Below are 24,515 nucleotides of genomic sequence, written 5' to 3'. Positions count from 1 at the left end.
ACATCTTCCCTGGGAGCCCCTCCTCTCACTCCACTCTAGTTTGCTTCATCCTGGGTGTTGACTGGGACTTGTCCTGATGCCCTGCCTCAAGTCCCCACCCCCTCTTGACCCTGCCACCCATCTTGGGATCACTTCTGCTACTTGCTTCTCTTTCTCTGTCTTCCACATGACTGTTCCAGTGTCCATACACCAGTCACCTACCCTCCTTTCTGTCCCTTGTTTCCTTGGCTATAAAAGGAGGAATCCAGTGTAAAAGTGGACCCCATTCACTTCCAAAATTCCTCAGATTCCAGCTTCATCTCTCTTATTCTCCACCCTTTTCTTTGGATAATTGAATCCATTCCCTATTGCTTTAGCTGCCCCAAGTGCTGACAGTCCCCCACGCTCTGCCTCCAGTCTTTCTGACAGCCCTACTGAGTGGTGCCCATAACACTTGAGTTGATGAGCCTATACCCTCTCCACTCGGTTGCCCTCTTCAGTCGTGCCTTTGCCATCTCTACCTCCTGCGGGCTGCCTCCCCACCCTTCCGACCTCCTCTCAACACCAGCTGCCACCCAATCTTCTCAAAGAGATCTCACCAGCCCACAATTTCCCATATTTTCCCATCACCTTAAGGAGTTTATCACAGAACTGGCCACGTCTCATTTTTCCTCTGGGCCCAGTACACAGTGGAGGTACTACAGATGTTGTCAGGGGAGTGAGCAAGTGAGTGAAAATCTGTGATTATGGATCTCAGTGGCCCATACTGAGAGACAGGCAGGAGTGTTCTGCCCATAGTAGGCAATAAAATACACATGTATTTATTCTGATTTGATAGACACGACAACATAGCATATTCTTGATTTTTATTTCTTTTTGTAATGTGTTCCTATTTCTGTTTTGTTTTGTTTTTTTTTGTTTTGTTTTGTTTTTTTGTTTTTCTATAATTAGGGTTTGAATACCGACTTCGAGAAATATGCAAGGACTTACTGGGTCCGGTTCACTACTCCACTGGAAGCCAGTGGGAGTCAACAGTAGTGGTAGGTGCTTCTTTCATTGTTGCTGCAAGAACTCTTTCTTGAAACATGAAGGTGGAGATTTTTTAAATAAGCCAAAGTGCTTTGAATTCTGTCCCATTAGACTTCTCCAGCCCCCAGCCTCAGGTCCCAGCATCAGGAGCCATGGAGTGCTCCACCACATGCCTGTGCTGAGGGAGGCTGCCTGCAGGGCTCTGGGTTTGGTTGTGAAGATGGAAGGTACTTCCCTGTCTTCATGGAGCTCAGTCTGTAGGAATGCACACATAAGCAAGGAGGCAGTTCGATCAGCAGGATACTTTCAGACTAGATTCAGAGTAAGAAGGAAGTAGTAAGCAGCATCTTCAGATGAGAGTGCCTGGGAAGGAGTGACCAGGGAAGGCCTCATAAGAGGATACTGCAGATGAAACCCAAGGATAATAGTGAGATGGCCATACAGAGACCTGGGGAAAGCGTTTCCTAGTAGAGGTGAGAGTAAAAGCAGAGTGCTTGATCTGTCTGAAGCCACTGTGACTGGCATATAGAAGGCAAAAGAAGAGGGTGGTGTGAGATGAGGCAAGAGGTGGACCACAGAGCCTTGCAAGGAGCTGCATTTTCTTCTTAGCGGAGTTAGTGTAGAGGTGTCACTAACTAAAATAAACAGTCAGGGAGTGCCTTCTGTAACAGTCCCAGGAAGAGATGAAGGTGGCTTGGATCAGTTGTGGTGGCCATGGAGAGGGGAAAGGAGACAGATTCAAGATGTATTTTGGAGGCAGAAGCAATAAGATTTGATGGGTGGTTGGATGTGGAAGGAAGGAGCATAATGAACATGTGATACCACCAGTTGTTTTCAGCTGCAAAAAAAATGGATGCTGGAACCATTGATTAAATCAAGAAAGGAACATGTTGGTGGGGGATGGGAGAAGATATGGATCTAAGAGTTAGCTCACAGCTTCATTCAATCATTGAACAGTTACTGACGGGGAGCCTCCCCTGGCTAGGCGTGTTATAGGCATGGGGCAGGCAGCAATGAATAATGCAGACCGAGTCTCTACATTCGTGGATCTGCTTTCTTATGGAGAGAGACAGACACATGAGATGCGGTATCTGTAGTGTCTTGAGTGGTGATGGAACTGATTCTGTAGGGATGCACACATAAGCAAGGAGGCAGTTCAGTCAACAAGATACTTTCAGACTAGATTCAGACTAAAAAGGAAAAAAAAATTAAAAGGGCAGGGGGCTGGGTGTGGTGGCTCACGCCTATAATTCCAGCACTTTGGGAGGCTGAGGTGGGCGGATTGCCTGAGCTCAGGAGTTCAAGACCAGTCTGGGCAACATGGTGAAACCCCATCTCTACTAAAATACAGAAAATTAGCTGGGTGTGGTGGTATACGCCTGTAGTCCCAGCTACTTGCAGGAGAATTGCAAGAACCCGGGAGGCGGATGTTGCAGTGAGCCAAGATCGCACACTGCATTCCAGCCTGGGCAACAGAGCGAGACTCTGTCTTAAAAAAAAAAAAAAAAAAAAAAAAATGGGGGACAGGGGGTTACAGAATACTGGCAGGATGCTATTTGATGTTAAGCAATTAAGAAAGGCCAAACTAACAGAAAAGCAGAGACCAGAAAAGGTGGGGGATGAAGCCATCCATATACTTTGGAGAAGAACACCCAGGCAGAGGGAAAGTAAAAAGGCCGAGGTAGGAGATCTTGGAGTTTAAAAGGAACAGCCCAATGGAATGGTAATGGAAGGGCGAAAGGAGCTGACATCAAAAAGGCTGGAGGGTCAGCCCTCAGAGGTCTTGGTGTGTACAGAGGCCTAATTTTTTATTCCATTTTTAAATGTGACTGTTGGTATTCCTTAATTGACTTGGGTAATAGAATCCTAGATTCAAAGTCAAATCCCCTTAGGTCGCTGAGGCATTGTTCCATAGACTTTGCAGCTAGTGTTATTGCTAAAAAAAAAAAATCTATCAGAAATCTAATTTCCATTGCTTTGTAAGTACTTTGGGATTCTAGCTCGGTATTTTAAAGATTCAGAAAGCTCATTCATTCTGTGGAAAGAGAGAAAGAAACCAGTGATTTTCTTTTTCAATAATTTCTTCCCTTTCATTTTCCCCATCATCTCAGAGATGTAATAGCCTTCCTTTTTAAAATCAGCTGTATCACTGGGTGCAGTGGCTCATGCCTGTAATCCCAGCACTTTGGGAGACCAAGGCAGGTGGATCACCTGAGGTCAGGACTTCAAGACTAGCCTGGCCAACATGCTGAAATCCCGTCTGCACTAAAAATATAAAAATTAGCCAGCCATGTTGGTGCACGCCTATAATCCCAGCTACTGGGGCGGCTGAGGCAGGAGAATCACTTGAACCCGGGAGGCAGAGCTGCAGTGAGCCAAGATCACACCACTGCACTCCAGCCTGGGAAACAGAGTGAGACTCCGTCTCAAGGAAAGAAAAAATTAAAAAAAATAAAATCAGCTGTATCAGGCTAGGAATGGTGGCTCATACCTATAATGCCAGCACTTTGGGAGGCCAAAGCAGGCGGATCACCTGAGGTCAGGAGTTCGAGACAAACCCCACCAACTTGGTGAAACCCTGACTCTACTAAAAAAAATACAAAAATTAGCTGGGCGTGGTGACATGCACCTATAATTCTAGCTACCCAGCAGCCTAAGGCAGGAGAATCATTTGAACCCAGGAGGCAGAGCTGAGATTACTCCATTGTACTCCAGCCTGGGTGACAAGAGTGAAAGTCCATCTCAAAAAAAAAAAAAAAATCAGCTGCATCATTTTTTATGTTTTCGGTTCTCTGCCGGATTTTTAATTCAGTCTTTTATCTATTTTAGCATAGTAAGCTTATTTTAAAGTTTTATGTCTGATAATTCTAGTATTGGGAGCCTTTGCAGATCTATTTCCATTGGCTATAAATATTTCTGCTGTTTCTCATTCATATTGTCTTATCTCCTTATGTACCTGCTTATTTTTTACTGTCTGGTAGACATAATATTTGAAAAATTTATTGTACAAATAGTTTGAGGCCTAAGATGATGTTATCTTCTTCTGCAGAACACTTCCAGTTGCTTCTGCCAGCTTCTTGGCAGTAGCACTATAGGGACACCATGATCCAGTTCAGGGACTGAGGTTTTCTAGGCTGCCTGGAACTCAAAGCTGGGTGCTAGCTGGCATAGAGACGGGCTTACTTCCACTTTATACTTGCATACCTTTGGAATACTAGGACAAAGGAGGGGTAAGTTAGCCAGGGCCCTAGCCCCCGCTTTGGTCCCCCTAGGCCTTCAAGTTTTTTTTTTGTTTTGTTTTGTTTTTGTGACAGAGTTTTGCTCTGTCACCTAGGCTGGAGTACAGTGGCACAATCTCAGCTCACTGTAACCTCCACCTCTCAGGTTCAAGCGATTCTCCTGCCTCAGCCTCCCAAGTAGCTGGGATCATAGGCATGCGCCACTACACCCGCCTAATTTTTGTGTTTTTAGTAGAGGCAACGTTTTGCCATTTTGGCCAGGCTGGTCTCAAACTCCTGACCACAAGTGATCCACCTGCCTCAGCCTCCCAAAGTGCTGGAATGATGGCTGTAAGCCACTGCCACCGACCCAGGCCCTCAGATTTGATAGAAGTTCTGCTTAGCCTCTTCCTTAGGGGTAAATATTTCCAAAGCAAAGTATCCCTCTTTGGATTTCTGTCTTCTCCACACCATGGTTCAGTCATTTGTCATTAACACGTTAGCTCTCAGAAGTTTGCTTCTATTTGTTCGTCTTCTTTATTTGTTGTCAGTGAGGAAGGTTGTTCTGAATTGCGTGGTCTGTTAATGGAAGGAAAGACTTGTGATATCTTCTCAGATATTAGCTGCAGATGCTAACATTTTCTAAAATAGCTTGTTCCCTGAATTATCTGCCTTTTCTGGGTTCAATCTTTGATTTGTTCATCGTGGTGTTTACTTTAGAACATTTTACCCTATCTGGAAATCTTTGGTTATCAGGTTGTAAGTTATAAGTGAAGGCCCCAGATTGGTAGCTGACTATAGTTTTCTTATCTTTTTCTTTTTTGAGATAGAGTCTTGCTTTTTTGGCCAGGCTGTAGTGCAATGGCACAATCTTGGCCCACTGCAACCTCTGTCTCCGGGCTCAAGCAATTCTCCTGCCTCAGCCTCCTGAGTAGCTGAGATTACAGGTGTGTGTCACCACACCCAACTAATTTTTGTATTTTTAGTAGACATGAGGTTTTACCATGTTGGCCAGGCTGGTCTTGAACTCCTAACCTTAGGTAATCTGCCAGCGTAGGCCTCCCAAAGTTCTGGGATCATAGGCATGAGCCACTGTGCCCTGCCTCAGGTTTCCTTTTGAAAAGTACAGCTGTTTGCTCTGCACATCTCACCTCCAGGGCAGGCCATCTACTTGAGTGGGAGGCAGGCAGACTCCTCCTCATGGGTAGGTTGTGGAGCTTCAGTCTGATCCAGCTCTCATTCTGTCAGCCTTAGCCCAAGATGCCATCCAAAGCTCAACATAGTAGTTCTCTTTCTCAGCCGGAAAGTAATCACTCTGGGCTTTGGTGGTACAGACAGAAGGAGCCACAAACAAGCAACCAATTAATGGCCATGATTTCTTTTTTTCCTCTTCATTCCTTACCAACTCCAAACAGGACACTTCACTGAGGCAGTAAGTGCTGAAGAAGGAGAATTTGTGGTTCCCCACCCAGAGTCACCTGTCAGTGTGTACTTGCCACCCTCTGTAAAGGTCTCCTGGCCATTCCCTCATGGTCCCAAGGTGGCTTCCATGTCCAAGATCAGGGGAGAGAGAAAAGGAGAAATCTGGTAACAGCAACATTCACCCTCTCATCAGAAAAAAAAAGTCTCCCAGAAACTAGTCTGTGCCTCACAGGCAACCATTAAATCACTTGGACACCCACCCCTACTGCAAGGAAGGCTGGGAAAATGAGCAGCTTTTCTGCCTGTGTACAAAGAATATGTAGGAGAAGAGGATTTAGAGCAGACATAGACATAGCCAATCCCAGTGTCTGCCAGATCCTCTCCTGATCTCAACACTATTCTAATTTATTTCTTTTTTTCTGTATTTTTACTGTCTTTTCATCTAGATATTGAGGCAGAGGAGATGGGTGAGCATGAGCCTTCTGTGCTTTTGTTGGATTTATTTACCAACACTTTTTTTTTTTTTTGCCCTGAGACGGAGTCTCTTTCTGTCACCCAGGCTAGAGTGTGGACTGCAGTGACGTGATCTTGGCTCACTGCAGCCCCCGTCTCCTGGGTTCAAGCTATTCTCCTGCCTCAGCCTCCCAAGTAGCTGGGATTATAAGCACACACCACCATGCCCAGCTGATTTTTGTATTTTTAGTAGAGACAGGGTTTCGCTATATTGGCCAGACTGGTCTTGAACTCCTAACCTCAGGTGATCTGCCTGCGTCAGCTGCCCAAAGTGTTGGGATTACAGGCATGAGCCACTGCACCCAGCCATATTTATCAACACTCTTATGGTGAGAATTGATCATTCAAATGGAACTGATTCTTCAAATAACTGGGAAAATATAGCTATGGTTGGAGGATGGACTTCCAACCAGCCATGCTGACTCAGCAGCCCTCCTAAGAAGACTTGTTAGGAGAGCATCATTTCATATGTTAAAGAGCTGCTTGTGTTTTTTTTTCTTTGGACTATCTGTTGAAATACTTGTTGCCATTTGTTTTTCTTATTGGTTTGTAGGTACTCTCTATATATTACAGGAGCTCTCTATATACTCTGATTTGGCACCACAGGGATGCCAAAGGTTCAGATTTCTTTCAATTTCAAGGATCCTTTGCATAGTTCAGTGTGCACAGGAGGAGAATGGTAAGCAGAAGGTTGGAGTACTAAGCAACCACCGTTCAGGTTCCTGACCTCTGTTCTGACTCCAGCCTCCCCAGCCAGGCCCTGCTCTTAGGAAGCTTCCCTTTGCTGTGGTCTTCAGTGTAAGACAGGGGTCCCCAAACCCTAGGCACAGACCAATCAGCAGCAACATTAAATTCTCACAGGAACACAAACCCTATTGTGAACTGCACATACGAGTGATCTAGGTTGTGTGCTCCTTATGGGAATCTAATACCTGATGATCTGAGGTGGAACAGTTTTATCCTGAAACCATCTTCCCCTCCCCAGCTGAAATTGTCTGAAAAATTTGTGAAAAAATTGTCTTCCACAAAACCAGTCCTGGGTGCCAAAAAGGCTGGGGACTGCCGCTGTAAGACCTATGGCTGTGGCCAGAGAGGTGGTGATTAGTTGTGTGTTGCAGGCCGTACAGAGCTATACATCACATCCTGAAACAATGGAGAAAATCATCCTTTACTAAGAGCCGAGGGGTAAGGAAATATTAATAGTACTTGGTTGCTCTTCGTATTGACTTCAGACCAGAGGGCATGTCCTCTTGCAGCTTCTTCCTAATACCATAGCCAGGCAGAATGTTTGGCTTTGTTGATAGTAGTTTTTTGGTGAATCTTTAGGGTTTTCCATATATAAGATCATGTCATCTGTGATCAGAGATAATTTTCCTACTTTCTTCCCAATTTGGTTGCCTTTTATTTCTTTTTCTTGCCTAATTGATCTGTCTAGGACTTTGAATGCTATGTTAAATAGAAGTGCTGGAAGCAGGCATCCTTCTCTTGTTCCTGATATTAGAGGACAAGCTTTTAGTCATTTACCATTAAGTATGATGTTAGCGGTGGGCTTTTTATTTATGGTCTTTATTATGTTTTCTTCCATTCCTAGTTTGTTGAGTGCTTTTATCAAGAAAGGGTGTTGAATTTTCTCAGATGTTTTTCTGTGTCAAGATCATCATGTCATTTTAAAATTTTCTTTTATTTCCTTAAGGTGATGTATTACAATGATTGGTTTTCATATATTAAACAATTCTTGCATTCAAGGAACAAATCCAACTTGGTCATGGTGTATAATTCTTTTAATGTGCTATTGATTCTGTTTGTTAACATTTTGTTGAGGATTTTTGCATCACTGTTTACAAAGGATATTGGTCTAATAGTTTTCTTGTAGAATCTTTGTCTGGCTTTGTCAGGGTAATGCTGTCCTCATAGCATGAAGTAGAAAGTATTTCTACCTATCCAAGTTTTTGGAAGGAGAATTGGTGTTAATTATTCTTTAAATGTTTGGTAGAGTACACCAGAGAAGCTATATGATCCTAGGCATTTTTTTTTTTCTTTTTTTTTTTTTTTTGAGACGGAGTTTCACTCATGTTACCCAGGTTGGAGTGCAGTGGCGCGACCTTGGCTCACCGCAACCTCTGCCTCCTGGGTTCAGGCAATTCTCCTGCCTCAGCCTCCTGAGTAGCTGGGATTACAGGCACGCGCCACCATGCCCAGCTAATTTTTTGTATTTTTAGTAGAGACGGGGTTTCACCATGTTGACCAGGATGGTCTCGATCTCTTGACCTCGTGATCCACCCGCCTCAGCCTCCCAAAGTGCTGGGATTACAGGCTTGAGCCACCGCGCCCGGCTCTTGAGACAGAATCTTGCTCTGTCGCCAGACTGGTGCGATCTCGGCTCACTGCAACCTCCGCTTCCTGGGTTCAAGCAGTTCTCTTGCCTCAGTTTCCTGAGGCACTGAGACTACAGGCACGCATCACCATGGCTAGCTAATTTTTGTATTTTTAGTCAAGATGGAGTTTCACCATGTTGGCCAGGATGGTCTTCATCTCTTGACCTCAGGATCCACCCACCTTGGCTTCCCAAAGTGCTGGGATTACAGGTGTAACCCACTGCGCCCAGTCAATCCTAGGCTTTTCATTTCATTATGATTCAGTCTTGATAGCTTATTTATTTCTATTTTATGTAGGTTATCAAATTTGTTATCATATAGTTGTTCATGCTGTTCTCTTATAATCTTTTTCATTTTTGTGGCATGGATAAAAATGTACCCTCTTTCAATTTTTATTTTCACTATTTGGATCTCGTCTCTTTTTCTTATGTAGTCTATCTAAATGTCAATTTTGTTCATCTTTTCAAAGAATCAACTCTTGATTTCATTGATTTTTTTCTATTACTGTTCTATTATGTATTTTGTTTATCTCTGCATTATCTTTATTATTTCCTTCTGCTAGTTTTGGGTATAGTTCTTTTTCTAGTTCCTTAAGGTATAATGTTAGATTATGATTTGAGGTCAGCTTTCACTGCATACCATAAGTTTTGGTATGCTGTATTTTTATTTTCATTTGTCTCACTTTGTTTAATAGTGTGTTTTTTTTCAGCCAGGCGTGGTGGTTCACACCTGTAATCCCAGCACTTTGGGAATTTGATGTGGGAAGATCACTTGAGGTCAGGAGTTTGAGACCAGCCTGAACAAAATAGCAAGACTGTCACTGTCTGTCTCTGTCTGTCTCTGTCTGTCCATCTGTCTGTCTCTCTCTTACTGTGGCCTCAGCCTTCTGGCTCAAACAATCCTCCTGCCTCTGCCTCCCGAGTAGCTGGGACTACAGGTGTGCACCACCACACCCAACCAATTTTTGTATTTTTTGTAGAGATGGGGTTTTGCCCTGTTGTCCAGGCTGGTCTCAAACTCCTGGGCTCAATCAGTCCACCCATCTCAGGCTCCCACAGTGCTGAGATTATAGGCGTGAGCCATCACACCCAACTATCTCCATCTCTTTATATAAAAATATATAAAATTTGAAATAACAGCGTGCTTTCCAACTTCCACGATGTTGTAGATTTTTTATTTTTCCTTCTATTGATTTCTAGTTTCATTGCATTGTAATCAGAAAAGACAATTTATATGATTTCAGTCTTTTAAAATGTGCGAAGACTTATTTGTGGCCTAACATAGAGGCTGTCTTGGAGAATGTTTCATGTGCACTTGAGGAAAATATGTGTGCTTTGTTTGGCGGAGTGTATATGTTCATTATGTCCGTTTGACCTCTAGTGTTCAGGTCCTCTGTTTCCTTATTGATTATCTGTCTAGTCATTCTATCCCAATATTGAAAGTAGGATATTAAAGTCTCCTGTTATTGCAGAGCTACATATTTCTGTCTACATTTTAAACATATGTGGTAAATTGAGACTTTTGGTAAATTGAGCCTTTTATCATTACGTAATACCCTTCTTTGTCTCTTGTAATAGTTTTTGACATAACAGTCATGTAACAGCCTATTTTGTCTGATGATATATCACATCCCTGCTCTCTTTTAGTTATTATTTGCATGGAATGTCTTTTTCTATTCTTTCACTTTTCAACTTGTGCATGTCCTTAGATCTAAGTGAGCCGTCTGTAACCCTAGCACTGAGGGAGTCTGAGATGGGAGGATCACTTGAGGCCAGGAATTCAAGACCAGCCTGGCCAACATGGTGAGACCTTGTCTCTCCAAAAAACTTTTTAAAAAACATAGCCATACTTCTGGTCCTTGCTACCCAGGAGGCTGAGGCAGGAGAATTTCTTGAGCTCAAGAGGTCAAGGCTGCCGTGACCTTGCGTCCATGGCTGTGTGGCATGATTGCACCCACTGCACTACAACTGAGGCTAAAGAGCAAGACTGTATCTCCTAAATAAATGAGTAAGTGAGTGAGTCTTTTGTAGATAGCATATAATTTGATCCTATTTTTTAATCCATTCTGCCAATCTATATCTTTTGATTGAGGAGTTTAATCTATTTACAGTTAAGTACTGATAAGTAAAGACTTAGTATTTCATTTTAAAATTATTTTCTGTATATTTTATAGCTTTTTGTCCCATGTTTTATCCCTGTCTGCTTTCCTTTGTGTTTTTTATAGTGACTTGTTTTGATTCCCTTCTCATTTCCTTTTGTGTATATTCTACAGATATTTTCTTTATTGTTACCATGGAGATTACATAAAACATTTCTAATGTTAGAACAGTCTATCTTAAACTGATTTCAGTTGCATACAAGAACTCTACTCCTTTAGCTCCTCTAGTTCCACCCCACCTAAAATATTTTAGGTTATTGATGTAACAAATTATATATATATCTTTGTTGTGTACTCATTAACAGATTTGTGACCATTTTCATGTTTTTGTCTTTTAGATTCTATGAAATAAAAAATTGAGTTACCAACCAAAATTATAACATAGGTTTTTAATATTTAATCCATCTATTTGCTGGAGAACTTTATGTAGTGTATAGCATTGTTTTGTTTCAGCTTGAAATATTCCATTTAACACTTTTTGTGGAGCTGGTCTAGTAGCAATGAACTCCCTCAGGTTTTGTTTATCTGGAAATGTCTCGATTTCTCCCTCATTTTTGAAGTATAGTTTTACTGAATATAGTATTCTCAGTTGTCAGGATTTTTTTCTTTCTGTCCTAACTATTTTTTTCTTTTCTTTTTGGAGACAGAATCTGAGTCTGCCATCAGGCCAGAGTACATGGGCACAGTCTCAGCTCACTTCAACCTCCATCTCCCAGGCTTAAGCTATCTTTCCACTTTAGCCTCCTGAGTCTGAGTGGCTGGGATCACAGATGTGTGCCACCATGCCTGGCTAATTGTGTGTGAATGTGTGTGTGTGTGTGTGTGTGTGTGTGTATTTTTGGTAGAGGTGGGATTTTGCTATGTTGCCCAGGCTGGTCTCGAACTCCTGAGCTCAAGCAGTATACCCACCTCACCCTCCCAAAGTGTTGGGATTACAAGCATGAGCCAGTGCATCTGGCCTCTTTTTTTCCTTTAAATATATCATCCCACTAACTATGCTGATAATCTTACTGAGTATCCTATTTACATGAGTCACTTTTCTCTTTTTTTTTTTTTTTTTTTTTGACATTTTAGTGCACCCATCACCTGAGCAGTGTACGCTGTACCCAATGGATAGTCTTTTATCCCTCGCCTCCTCCACCCTTCCCCCTGAGTCTCCAAAGTCCATTATATCATCGTTATGCCTTTGCATCCTCATAGGTTAGCTCCTACTTATAAATGCGAGATCATACAATGTTTGGTTTTCTATTCCTGAGTTGCTTCACTTAGAATAATGGTCTCCAACTCCACCCAGGTTACTGTGAATGCCATTATTTCATTCCTTTTTAAGACTGAGTAGTATTCCATGGTGTATATATACATTTTCTTTATCCACTCATTGGTTGATGGGCATTTAGACTGGTTCTGTATCTTTGCAATTGCAAATTGTGGTGCTATAAAAATATGTACAAGTGTATTGTTCATATAATGACTTCTTTTCCTCTGGGTAAATACACAGTAGTGAGGTTGCTGAATCAAATGAATTGGTAGTGCTATTTAGTTCTTTAAGGAATCTCCGGCCGGGCACAATGGCTCATGCCTGTAATCCCAGCATGTTGGGAGGCTGAGGCAGGCAGATCACCTGAGGTCAGGAGTTCGAGATCAGCCCAGCCAACATGGTGAAACTCCATCTCTGCTAAAAATACAAAAAATTAGCCAAGTGTGGTAGTACATTCCTATAGTCCCAGCTACTCAGGAGGCTGAGGCAGGAGAATCACTTGAACCCAGGAGGCAGAGGTTGCAGTGAGCCGAGATCATACCACTGCATTCCAGCCTGGGTGACAGAGTGAGACTCCATCTCCAAAGGGAGTATCCATACTGTTTTCCATAGTGGTTGTACTAGTTTACATTCCCATGAGCAGTGTAAAAGTGTTCCTTTTCACCACCTCCATGCTAATATCTGTTATTTTTTTATTTTTTAGTTATGGCCATTCTTGCAAGAGTAAGGTGGTATGTCATTGTGGTTTTGATTTGCATTTCCCTGATAGTTAGTGATGTTGAGCATTTTTTCATACATTTGTTGGCCATTTGTATATCTTCTTTTGAGAATTGTCTATTCATGTTCTTTGCCCACTTTTTGATGGGGTTATTTGTTTTTCTCTTGCTGATTTGTTTGAGTTATTGTAGATTCTGGATGTTAGTCCTTTGTCAGATGCATAGTTTGTAAATGTTTTCTCCCACTCTGTGGGTTGTCTGTTTGCTGATGATTTATTTTACGTGCAGAAGCTTTTTAGTTTAATTAGGTGCCATCTGTTTATCTTTGTTTTTGTTGCATTTGCTTTTGGGTTCTTGGTCATGAACTATTTGCCTAAGCCAATGTCCAGAAGAGTTTTTCCGATGTTATCTTCTAGAATTGTTGTGGTTTCAGGTGTAGATTTAAGTCTTTGATCCATCTTGAGTTGATTTTTGTATAAGGTGAGAGATGAGGATCCAGCTTCATTCTTCTATATGTGGCTTGCCAGTTATCCCAGCACCATTTGTTGAATAGGTTGTTTGTTCCCTTGGAGTGGGAAATACATCAAGGCAATAAAAGTCATCTGTGACAAACCCACAGTTGACTTTATATTGAACAGGGAAAAGATAAAGATATATTTTTGTTTGCTTTGTTGAAGATCTGTTGGCTGTTACTTGGCTTTATTTCTGGGTTCTCTATTCTGTTTCACTGGTATATGTGCCTATTTTTATACCAGTACCATGCTGTTTTGGTGGTAACTGTATCCTTGTAGTATAGTTTGATGTTGGGAAATGTGATGCCTCCAGCCTAATCTTGCTTTGACAATGTGGGCTCTTTTTTGGTTCCGCACAATTTTCTTTTCTCTTTTTTTTTTTTTTTTTTTTTGAGATAGGGTCTCACTCTGTCACCCAGGTTGGAATGCAATATTGCACAATCTCGGCTCATTGCAACTTCTGCCTCCAAGGCTCAAGTGATCTTGCACCTCAGCCCCCCAAGTAACTGGGACTGTAGCACACACCACTGCATCCAGCTAATTGTTGTGTTTTGTAGAGACAGGGTTTTGCCATGTTGCCCAGGCTGGTCTGGAACTCCTGGGCTCAAGTGATCTGCCCACCTTAGCCTCCCAAAGTGTTGGGATTATAGGCATGAGCCACCACACCCTGCCGTGGTTTCATGTGAATTTTGGGGTTATTTTTTCTCTTTCTGTGAAGAATAATCATGGTATTTTGATGGGAATTGCATTGAATCTGTAGATTGCTTTTGGCAGTATGGTCATTTTTTATTCTACCCATCTATGAGCATGAGATGTGTTTCCATTTGTTTGCGTTGTCTGTGATTTCTTTAAGCAAACTGTTTTTCAGTTTTTCTTGCAGAGATCTTTCACATCCTTGGTTAGGTATATTCTTAAGTATTTTATTTATTTGCAGCTATTGTAATAAAGGGTTCTTGATTTGATTCTCAGCTTGGTCGTCGTCGTCATACAGCAGTGTTACTGATTTGTATACGTTGATTTTATACCCTGAAGCTTTACTGAATTCATTTAGTAGACCTAGGAGCTTTTTGGATGAGTCTTTAGGGTTTTCTAGGCGTATGTTCCTATCACTGGCAAACAGCGATATTTTGACTTACTCTTTACATATTTGGATGTCCTTTATTTCTTTCTCTTATCTGATTGCTCTGGCTAGAACTTCTAGTACAATGTTGAATAGCAGTGGTGACAGTGGGCATCCTTATCTGTTTGAGTTCTCAGGGGGAATGCTTTTATCTTTTCCCTGTTCAGTATAAAGTCAACTATGGGTTTGTCACAGATGACTTTTATTACCTTGAGGTATTTACCTTCTGTGATGATTTTGCTGAGGGTTTTAATCAAAGGCATGCTTAATTTTGTTAGATGCTTTTTCTGCATCTGTTGAGATGATAGTATGATTTTTGTTTTTAATTCTGTTTATGTGATTTATGTTATTTATAGACTTGCTTATGTTAAGCCTTTCCTGCATCCCTGGTATGAAATCCACTTGATGATGGTGCATTATCTTTTTGATACACCGTTGAATTTGGTTAGCTAGTATTTTGTTGAGGATTTTTGCATCTATGTTCACCAGGGATATTTGGTCTGTAGATTTCTTTTTTTGTTATGTCCTTTCCTGGTTTTGGTATTAGGGTGATACTGGCTTAATAGAGTGATTTAGGGAGATTCCCTCTTTCTGTATCTTTTGTAATAGCGTCAGTAAGATTAGTACCAATTCTTTGAATGTTCAATAGAATTCAGCTGTGAAGCCATCTGGTCCTGGACTTTTTTTTATTGTTGACAATTTTTAAATTACCGTTTCAGTCTTGCTACTTGTATTGGTCTACTCAAAGTTTCTGCTTTTTCATGATTTAATCTAGGAGGGCTATATATTTCCAGGAATTTGTCCATTTCCTCTGGATTTTCTAGTTTGTGTGCATAAAGGTGTTTATTGTAGTATTGAATGATCTTTTCTATTTCTGTGGTATCCATTGTAATATCTTTCATTTTGTTTCTAATTTAGCTTAATTTGATTTTTTTTTTTTTTTTTTGAGACCAAGTCTCACTCTGTCACCCAGGCTGGAGTACAGTGGTGCATCTCAGCTCACTGCAACCTCTGCCTCCTAGGTTCAAGTGATTCTCAGGCCTCAACCTCCCAAGTAGCTGGGTCTACATGTGCGTGTCACCACATCGGCTAATTTTTTGGTATTTTTAGTAGAGACAGGGTTTCAGCATGTTGGCCAGGCTTGTCTTGAACTCCTGACCTCAAGTGACCCATCCTCCCACCTTGGCCTCCAGAAGTGCTGGGATTACAGGTATGAGCCACCATGCTTGGCCTCTTTCACACTTTTTGATGTAAGCATTTAATGCTATAAACTTTCCTCTTGGCACCTCTTTTGCTGTGTCCCAGAGGTTTTGATAAGCTGTGTCATTATTATCATTCCATCTTTAATTTCCATCTTGATTTCATTGTTTACCCAAAGATCATTCAGGAGTAGGTTATTTAATTTCCATGTATTTGTATAGTTTTGAGGGTTCCTTTTGGAGTTAGCTTCCAATTTTATTCTACTGTGGTCTAACAGGATACTTGATACAATTTCGATTTATATCAAGTTTATTGAGCCTTGTTTTGTGGCCTATCATATGATCTCTCTTGGAGAATGTTCCATGTGCTGATGAAATAAATGTATATTCTGCAGTTGTTAAGTAGAATATTCTGTAAATATCTCTTAAGTCTATTTGTTCCAGCGTATAGTTTAAGTCCATTGTTTCTTTGTTGACTTTCTGTCTTGATGACCTGTCTAGTGCTGTCAGTGGAGTATTGAAGTCCCCCACTGTTAATTGTGTTGCTGTATATCTTGATTCTTATGTTGAGTATTAATTGTTGTTGTTGTGTTTGGGTTTTTTTTTTTTTTTTAGACAGAGTCTTGCTCTGTCACCCAGGCTAGAGTGCAGTGGCGTGATCTCAGCTCACTGCAACCTCTGCCTTCCAGGTTCAAGCAATTTTCTTGTCTCAGCTTCCTGAGTAGCTCAGATTATAGGCACCTGCCACCATGCCCGGCTAATTTTTGTATTTTTAGTAGAAACTGATTTTCACCATGTTGGCCAGGTTGGTCTTGAACTTCTGACCTTGTGATCCACCCACCTCGGCCTCCCAAAGTGCTGGGATTACACGCGTGAGCCACCACGCCCAGCCCTAATTGTTTTATAAATTTGAGAGCTCCTGTGTTAGGTGCATATATGTTTAGGATTGTGATATTTTCCTGTTGGACGGATCCTTTTATCATTATGTAATGTCCCTTTTTGTCTTTTTCAACTATTGTTGCTTTAAAGTCTGTTTTGTCTGATTAAGAATAGCTACTTCTGCTTGCTTTTGGTTTCTATTTGCATGGAATATCTTTTTTCACTCCTTTACCTTAAGTTTATGGGAATCCTTTGTGTTAGCAGATATTTGGTTGGTGGATTCGTATCCATTCTGCCATTCTGTATCTTTTAAGTGGAGCATTTAGGTTATTTACATTCAATGTTAGTATGGAGATGTGAGATACTGTTTTATTTACCATGCTTCTTGTTACCTGAATTTTTTCATTGTGTTATCTTGTTTATAGGCCCTGTGAGTTTTATGCTTTAAGGAGGTTCTATTTTGGTGTATTTCAAGATTTTGTTTCAAGATTTAGAACTCCGTTTAGCATTTCTTGTAGTGCTGGCTTGGTAGTGGTGAATTCTCTCACCATTTGTTTGTCTAAAAAAGACTTTGTGTCTCCTTCATTTATGAAGCTTAATTTTGCTGGATACTAAATTCTTGACTGGCAATTATTTTATCTGAGGAAGCTAAAAATAGAAACCCAATCCCTTCTGGCTTGTAGGGTATCTGCTGAGAAATATGCTATTAATCTGATAGGTATTCTTGCCGGGTGGGGTGGCTCATTCCTGTAATCCCAATGCTTTGGGAGGCCAAGGTGGGTGAATCATTTGAAGTCAGGAGTTCAAGACCAGCCTAGCCAACATGGTGAAACCTCTACCTGTAATAAAAATACAAAAATTATCCAGGCCTGGTTGGGGGCACCTGTAGTCCCAGCTACTCGGGAGGCTGAGGCAGGAGAATCGCTTGAACCTGGGAGGCAGAGGTTGCAATGAGCCAAGATTGTGCCACTGCACTCCAGCCTGGGCGACAGAGCAAGACTCTGGTCTCAAAAAAAAAAAAAAAAAAAATTGATAGGTTTTTGTTTATAGGTTACCTGATGCTTTTGCCTTACAGCTCTTAAGATTCTTTCCTTTGTCTTGACTTTAGATAACCTGATGACTATGTACCTGGGTGATGAGTATTTTGTGATAAACTTCCCAGGTGTTCTTTGAGCTTTTTTTGTTTGTATGTCTAGATCTCTAGCAAGGTCAGGGAAGCTTTCCTCAACTATTCTCTCAAATATGTTTTTCAAAGTTTTAGATTTCTCTTCTTCCTCAGGAATACCACTTATTCTTATTCTTAGGTTTGGCCGTTTAACATAATCCCAGATTTCTTGGAGACTTTGTTTGTTGTTTTAAAAATTCTTTTTTCTTTGTCTTTGCCTGATTCAGTCTTGTCTTCAAACTCTGAAGCTCTCTCATCTACTCATTTGATTGTATTGTTGAGACTTTACAGTGCATTTTGTATTTCTCTAAGTGTGTCTTTAATTTTCAGAAGTTTTTAATTGTTTTCTTCTTTATGATATCGATTTCTCTGGAGCATTTTTCATCCGTATCCTATACATTTTTAAAAATTTCTTTAAGTTGATTTTCACCTTTGGTATTTCCTTGAGTAGCTTAATAATCAGCCTTCTGAATTATTTGGCAGTTCAGAGATTTCTTCTTGGTTTGGATCCATTACTGGGGAGCTAGTGTGGTCTTTTGGAGGTATTATAGAACCTTGTTCTGTCATATTACCAGAATTACTTTTCTGATTACTTCTCATTTGGATAGACTATCTCATTGGAAAAATCTGGAACTCAGGGGCTGCTGTTTAGATTATTTTGTCCCACAGGGTGATCCCTTGATTTGGTGTACTCCCCTTTCCTCTAGGGATGGGGATTCCTATGAGCCAGACTGCAGTGATTATTATTGCCCTCTGGGTCTAGCCATCCAGCAGGGCTACCAGGCTCTGGGCTGGTGCTGGGGAATGTCTGCAAAGAATCCAGTGATGTGATCCATCTTCAGATCTCCTAGCTGTGGATACCAGCACCTGCTCTGGTGGAGGTGGCAGGGAAATGGAGTAGACTCTGTGAGAGTCCTTGTTTGTAGATACGTTTAGTGTGCAGGCTTTATCAAATGCTGGTTATGCTAGCAGTGAAGTTGTCATGTGGACACACTCAGGACCACTGGTTAGCAAGGATGTTGCAGGCAGTGGAATTAGCTGTTGTTTTCTCCTTCCTTGGAGCAGCGTTGATCTAAGTTGCTGTAATATCCTGAGTTGGTTGGCCTCCAGCCATGAGGTGGCACTTTTGAGAGAACACCAGTTTTTCGCCTGTCTTGTGGAATTTGCAGCAGACTGTCACTTCTTTCAAAGGATCTGTGATTTATTTCAGTTTTCCTGGTATGCTTTTGCAGTGGTTCCTGAGTTCTCTGCTCAAACTGTTGGCTGGCTGATTTCATCTAGGGTTCAGGGTCCTCTTCCAAGCTCAGTCATTATTGGAATAGTAGAATTCATTTCCTTCTTAGCTTTCCACGTGACTCCTCCGTCTTCAAGCCAGCAATTGTGGGTGTAGTTCTTCACAAACTTCAAATCTCTCTCATGAGTCACTTTTCTGTTGCTGCTTTCAAGATTGTCTCTTTTAAGAATTATAAAGTAATAATAAATCTAACAAAGGATGTGCATAGCCTATATGCTAAGAATTATAAACATATACTTAAAGTCATTAAAACTTGGATAAATGATGAGAAAGTGCAGTACAGTAAAGACACCAATCATTTCTAAATAGACCTACTGACTCAGTGCATCTCTAATTAGATGCCTGCTTTCAATGAAACTTGACAAGCTAATTATACAATTTATGTGGAGGAGTAAAAAGCCAAGAATAGTTAAGACATTCACTATGCTACCAGATATTTGGGTTTATCATGAAGCATGAGTAATTTAGACCCACACTTTGCTATATGGGAGAGAAGACAAAACTGATACATTGGGGAAAATGGGGGCTGTTCAATAAATGGAGTTTGAAAAACTGGTTATCTATATGTAACTAAGTAAAAGTAGATCTTCAGTTCACAAAAATACACCTCCAAAGGGTTAAGAATTTAAAAAGTTCTGACCGGGCATGGTAGTTCCCACCTGTAATCCCAGCACTTTGGGAGGCTGACGTGGACAGATCACTTGAGGCCAAGAGTTTAAGACCAGCCTTGCCAACATGGCAAAATCCCATCTCTACTAGAAATACAAAAATCAGCCGGGTGTGGTGGTACATGCCTGTAATCCCAGCTACTCAGGAGGCTAAGACACAAGAATCACTTGAACCTGAGAAGTGGAGGTTGCATTGAGCCGAGATCATGCCACTGCACTCTATCCTGGGCAACAGAGTGAGACCTTGTCTCACAAAAAAAAAAAAAAAAAAGTCAAAAAGTTCTACCTTTTTAAGCCAAATAATGAAAATGTAGTGTGTAATTATAACATATGTAGAAGTGAAGTGGCACAACAGCAGTATCACAGAGACCAGGTGTGGGGATATGAAAGTATATCATTAAAAGATTTTTGGCTGAGTACAGTGGCTCCCCCCTGTAATCCCACCCTTTGGGAGGCTGAGGCGGGTGGATTGCCTGAGCTTAGGAGTTTGAGACCAGCCTGGGCAACACAGTGAAACCCTGTCTTTACTGAAATACAAAAGAAAAAAAAATTAGCAGGACATGGTGGCCTGCACCTGTGGTCCCAGCCACTTGGGAGGCTGAGGAAGGAGAATTGCTTGAGCTTGGGAGGTGGAGATTGCAGTGAGCTGAGATCGTGCCACTGCACTCCAGTCTGAACAACAGAGCGAGACTCCGTCTCCGTAAATAAATAAATAAATAAATAAATAAAATAAACATTTACATATTATACAAAGTGATAACATAATACTTGAAAACAAACTATGATAAGTAAAGACATATACTATATGTTATATGCCCTAGAGCAACCACCAAGACCAAAAAACAAAACTCATACACATACAAATCCCAAAACAGTAAAAAGAATCGTAGTTAAAAAAACAAATGAACAAAATGGAATGATAGAAATAATAAATTCATTCAAAAGCCAAAAAAACAGATACGTAGTCAGGATGGTAGATTTAAGCCATAATATGTTATTAATCATTAACTATAAGTCTAAATTAAAAGGCATAGATTATCAGATTAGATTTAAAAACAACCAGCTGTATGCTGCTTTGAGAAACCCAGATTACATATAATAACATAATAGCTTAAAAGTAAAAGGACAGCAGGACACAGTGGCTCCTGTAATTCTAGCACTTTGGGAGGCCAAGGCAGGTGGATCACCTGGCTAATTTTTTTTTTTTTTTTTGAGACAGTTTTGCTCTTGTTGCCTGGACTCACCGCAACCTCCACCTCGCGGGTTCAAATGATTCTCTTGCCTCAGCCTCAGTAGAGTAGCTGGGATTATAGACATGCGCCATGACACCCGGCTGATTTGGGATTTTTAGTATAGATGGGGTTTCACCATGTTGGCCAGACTGGTCTCAAACTCCTGACCTCAAGAGATCCACCCACCTCAGCCTCCCAAAGTGCTGAGCCACTGCGCCTGGCCTAATTTTTGTATTTTTAGTAGAGATAAGATTCCAACATGTTAGCCAGGCTCTTCTCAAACTCCTGGCCTCAAGCAGTCTGCCTGCCTCAGCCTCCCAAAGTGCTAGGATTATATGCATGAGCCACTGTGCCACTGGCTGACATAAGACTTTAAAATAAGTGTCTTTAAAAATGCTCAAGGAGCATACAGACAACTAAACAAAATCAGGAAAAATATATATGAACAAAATGCAAAATGAGAGTATCAACAAGGAGATGGAAATTCCAAAAATAGAGCTAAACAGAAATCTGGAGATTAAAAATACAACAACTGAATTGAAAAGTTCGCTAGAAGGGTTCAACAGCAGACTCAAGCAGACAAAAGGAAGAATCAGCAGACTTGAAAACAGATCATATGAAATTATCGAATATGAGGAAGAAAAAGAAAATAGAATGAAGAAAAGCAAACAGAGCCTAAGGGACTTATCAGACACCATCCAAGTATACCCATGTATCCATAATGGAAGTTCTGGAAGTGTAAGAGAAATAAAGGAGTAGAAAGCTTATTCGAAGAAATACTGGCTGAAATTTTCCAAATTTGAGGAAAGACATGGATCTACAAATACAAAGCCTCAATGAACTCTAAGTAGAAAAATCCCAAAAGAACCTGCACTGACTCCCACAGTCAAATTGTAGGAGAGGAAAGACAAAGAGAAAATCTTATCCTTGGAAGTTTCTTAGATGTTAGTTTTAAAATAGTATACCTCATGTTTTCTTTGTGGTAATTAACTCTTTTTCTTTTTGAGATAGTTTTGATAAATTATGTTTTTCTAGGAATTTCTCCATTTTCTCTAAATTTTCAAAGTTCTTAGCATAAAGTTGATAGTAATCATATCTTTTTCTTCTATATCTGTAGTCACGTCTCTTTTTTATTTTATTATTTATTTTTATTTTCTTTTCAACCCCACCACCCACCTCTTTTTTATTTATAATATTATTTCTTTAAGCTTTCTCTCTCTTTCTTGATTAATCTTGCTAGAGATTTGTCCTTTAGTCTTTTCAAGAAATGACTTCTGCCAGGCACGGTGGGTCACACCTTTAATTACAGCACTTTGGGAGAACAAGGCAGGAGGATCGCTTGAGCTCAGGAGTTTGAGACCAGCCTGACCAACATGGTGAAAGCCTGTCTCTACTAAAAATATAAAAACTAACCAGGCATGGTGTCACACACCTATAGTCCCAACTATTCGGGTAGCTGAGGAAGGAGGATCACTTGAGCCTGGGTGGTTGAGGCTGCAGTGAGCTATGATTGCCCTACTACACTCCAGCCTGGATACCAGAGCTAGACCCTGTCTCAAAAAAAAAAAAAAAAAAAAAAAGATTGTTTTTATAAATCTTCTACAATAAATCTTTTTCAATTTTTATTATCATCTCCTTAAAAAAAAATTTTTTTTCTGATGATACCCTTTTTTTCTTTTAGTCTTTTTTTTTTTTTTCCTTTCCCCTGATGCCTTTAGGTTGGAGTCTTGGCTTCTCATTCTTTCATGTTCTTTAATATAGTATAAGCTGTTGTTTCCAAATGCCTCTAAAGTGCCCATTTTTCATCAGTCTCATCAGTTTTGGAGTATTTTGTGTTTTTATTACCATTCCCTTGTAAGTCATTTTTAATTTCACTTAATTAGAATTAATTTCCCCTTTGACCCATGAGTTTTACTCAATTATTTTAGTCAGAAAACATGATCTGCTTTAGGAGTTGGCAAACTTTTTCTGTAAAAGACCAGATAGTAAACATTTCAGGCTTTGCAAATCCATACAATCTCTGTTGTGACTGCGACACTCTGGTGTCAGAGCCTCCCTGTTCAGCGTGGGCTGTTCCTCCATCAGACTTGGTCGTCACAGCACCCATTCTGTTTATCCCATCTCTAGCAACTTCTGTGTTACTCAAACCTATATTTGCACTTGTTCTTTGTTGTCACTTCTAGTCTTATTGCAAGTGTATCTGTCACTGTTAATTCAAGATCTTAGGCCTTCTCTTCCAGTGTTAAAGTTGTCTGGCTGAGAGTTTTCCCTTTGGAACAGCCGTATTGCTCAGGAGTCTGCTCTTTTGGTCTGTGCAGCAGAGACCCCCACTAGGCAATGCTTGTTTCAGACTGTGGTGCCATTGTGCCCTGATGTGGAGGCTGTTTGGGCAACTAAACGTAATTTGGGCAATGTCCAAACATCCACCACATCGGGGATACTGGCACCTCATTTGTCTTGCTGGAAAACTAAAGCTGGCCACAGGGCCTCAGGCGCATCCTTACCCTGGGGCTTTACCCCAAATCCCTGGCAAACATCAGCATGAGGGAACAGCCCCTCCTGAATGACCAGCCACTTGACCCTCAGTCTTGATGTTCTACTCTCATCCTGCCCTGGATGCTCAGGCCACTTCCCAGTCACTGTAAGATCAGCAGTCACTGTGCCTACAGATGGAGGAGCAGACCCTGCACTGGCCTCATCCTCCTTTATCCCCATACTGGGTTGCTTCCACTCTACCTGCCACTTCATCCTGGCATTTGCCCCACAGCTCTCTCACAGTTTCTCACCTGCAGAGAAATTGGTTCTTTCTCTCTTCCGTGGGCAGACACAAGGTTCTCTGCCAGGCCAGGAATGTCCCCACAATCTAGGTGTCCTCACTGACAGTTGCACTCAGCTGTCACTCTGTGTCCACAGGGTCTGCGGAAGAGGGAGCTGCTGAAGGAGCTGCTGCCAGTCATTGGGCAGAACATCCGATTCCAGCGCCTCTTCACCGAGTGTCAGGAACAGCTCGACATCCTGAGGGACAAGTAAACTGCTCCGGCCTACCCTGGCTGCAGCAAGGGCAGGGCCACACTCTTGCCGCTGATGACACGCAGGGCCTCCTCTCACCTGGCCAGGCTGCAGGGGAAGAAGACACTGGCAGGAGATGTGCTGTCCTGCACCAGCGCCAGCCCAGCTCTCTGGGCAGATGTGCCCTGTGTCCTGGGCCTGACGTTGCCTCTGGAGGGGAAAGCTCATTCCTCCCTCCAGGCCCCCTATGCGGAGCTGGGGCTGGAGCTCTGCCCAGGTGCCCTGGGGCCAGCAAGGCATTCCCAGGCCTGCTGTCTCCAGCACGGCCCCAAGGTGGACACTAGCCCCTGCTGCTGCAGGCGCTGTGCTGCTTCAGCAGTGATGATTGAGCCATTTGTGAGAGAGAATCTGAAAGCGTTAGGTATTACGCAGTCAGCAGACTGACCTGAGACCTATATAAAAGGAAAGCTGTTCCAACACACGGACTATTTTTGTACTAGAATTTGCTAACTTGTAATATGGAATTTCCTTTGGCCGATAATCAGGATTTCCCTATAAGTCACTTGGACATTGGTCACTTGTAGGAAATTTAAACTCTAATTATGACAGCTACACTGAAAAATAATTGTACTGAAATTAACTTGTCTATCTTCATTTGGTTTTAATTTTTAAATGTTTGTAAAAAGAGACTGTTTTGGGGGAATGGGACAAAGGGGTGGGCAATTTCTTTTGTAAGTGTAAAATAAATGAACACGCATTGGATACCAAA

The 24,515-nt window shown here is 41.4% G+C and overlaps 1 protein-coding gene across 8 annotated transcripts in view; it reads left to right on the top strand.

The window, feature by feature from the left end:
- The window catches only part of LOC116543837 (protein HIRA), a 103,626-nt gene extending 79,111 nt beyond the window's left edge, over positions 1 to 24,515 (top strand). For 6 of the 8 annotated variants that reach the window (XM_032269756.1, XM_032269754.1, XM_032269755.1 and 3 more), the window contains one exon: positions 23,651 to 24,515. In XM_032269756.1, the coding sequence (XP_032125647.1) occupies positions 23,651 to 24,090 (440 nt within the window). In that variant the 3' untranslated portion in view covers positions 24,091 to 24,515. Of the gene's footprint in view, positions 1 to 930; positions 1,020 to 23,650 lie in introns of all 8 variants that reach the window. The other 2 variants (XM_032269760.1, XM_032269757.1) reach the window with 1 other exon arrangement.

This window comes from Sapajus apella, unplaced genomic scaffold (assembly GCF_009761245.1).
Source record: "Sapajus apella isolate SASKATOON/1434 unplaced genomic scaffold, GSC_monkey_1.0 scaffold198, whole genome shotgun sequence".
In the NCBI taxonomy this organism is placed as follows: Eukaryota; Metazoa; Chordata; class Mammalia; order Primates; family Cebidae; genus Sapajus; species Sapajus apella.
The sequence above is the reverse complement of the archived record's forward strand: the minus strand, read 5'-3'. Positions and strand labels throughout refer to the sequence as shown.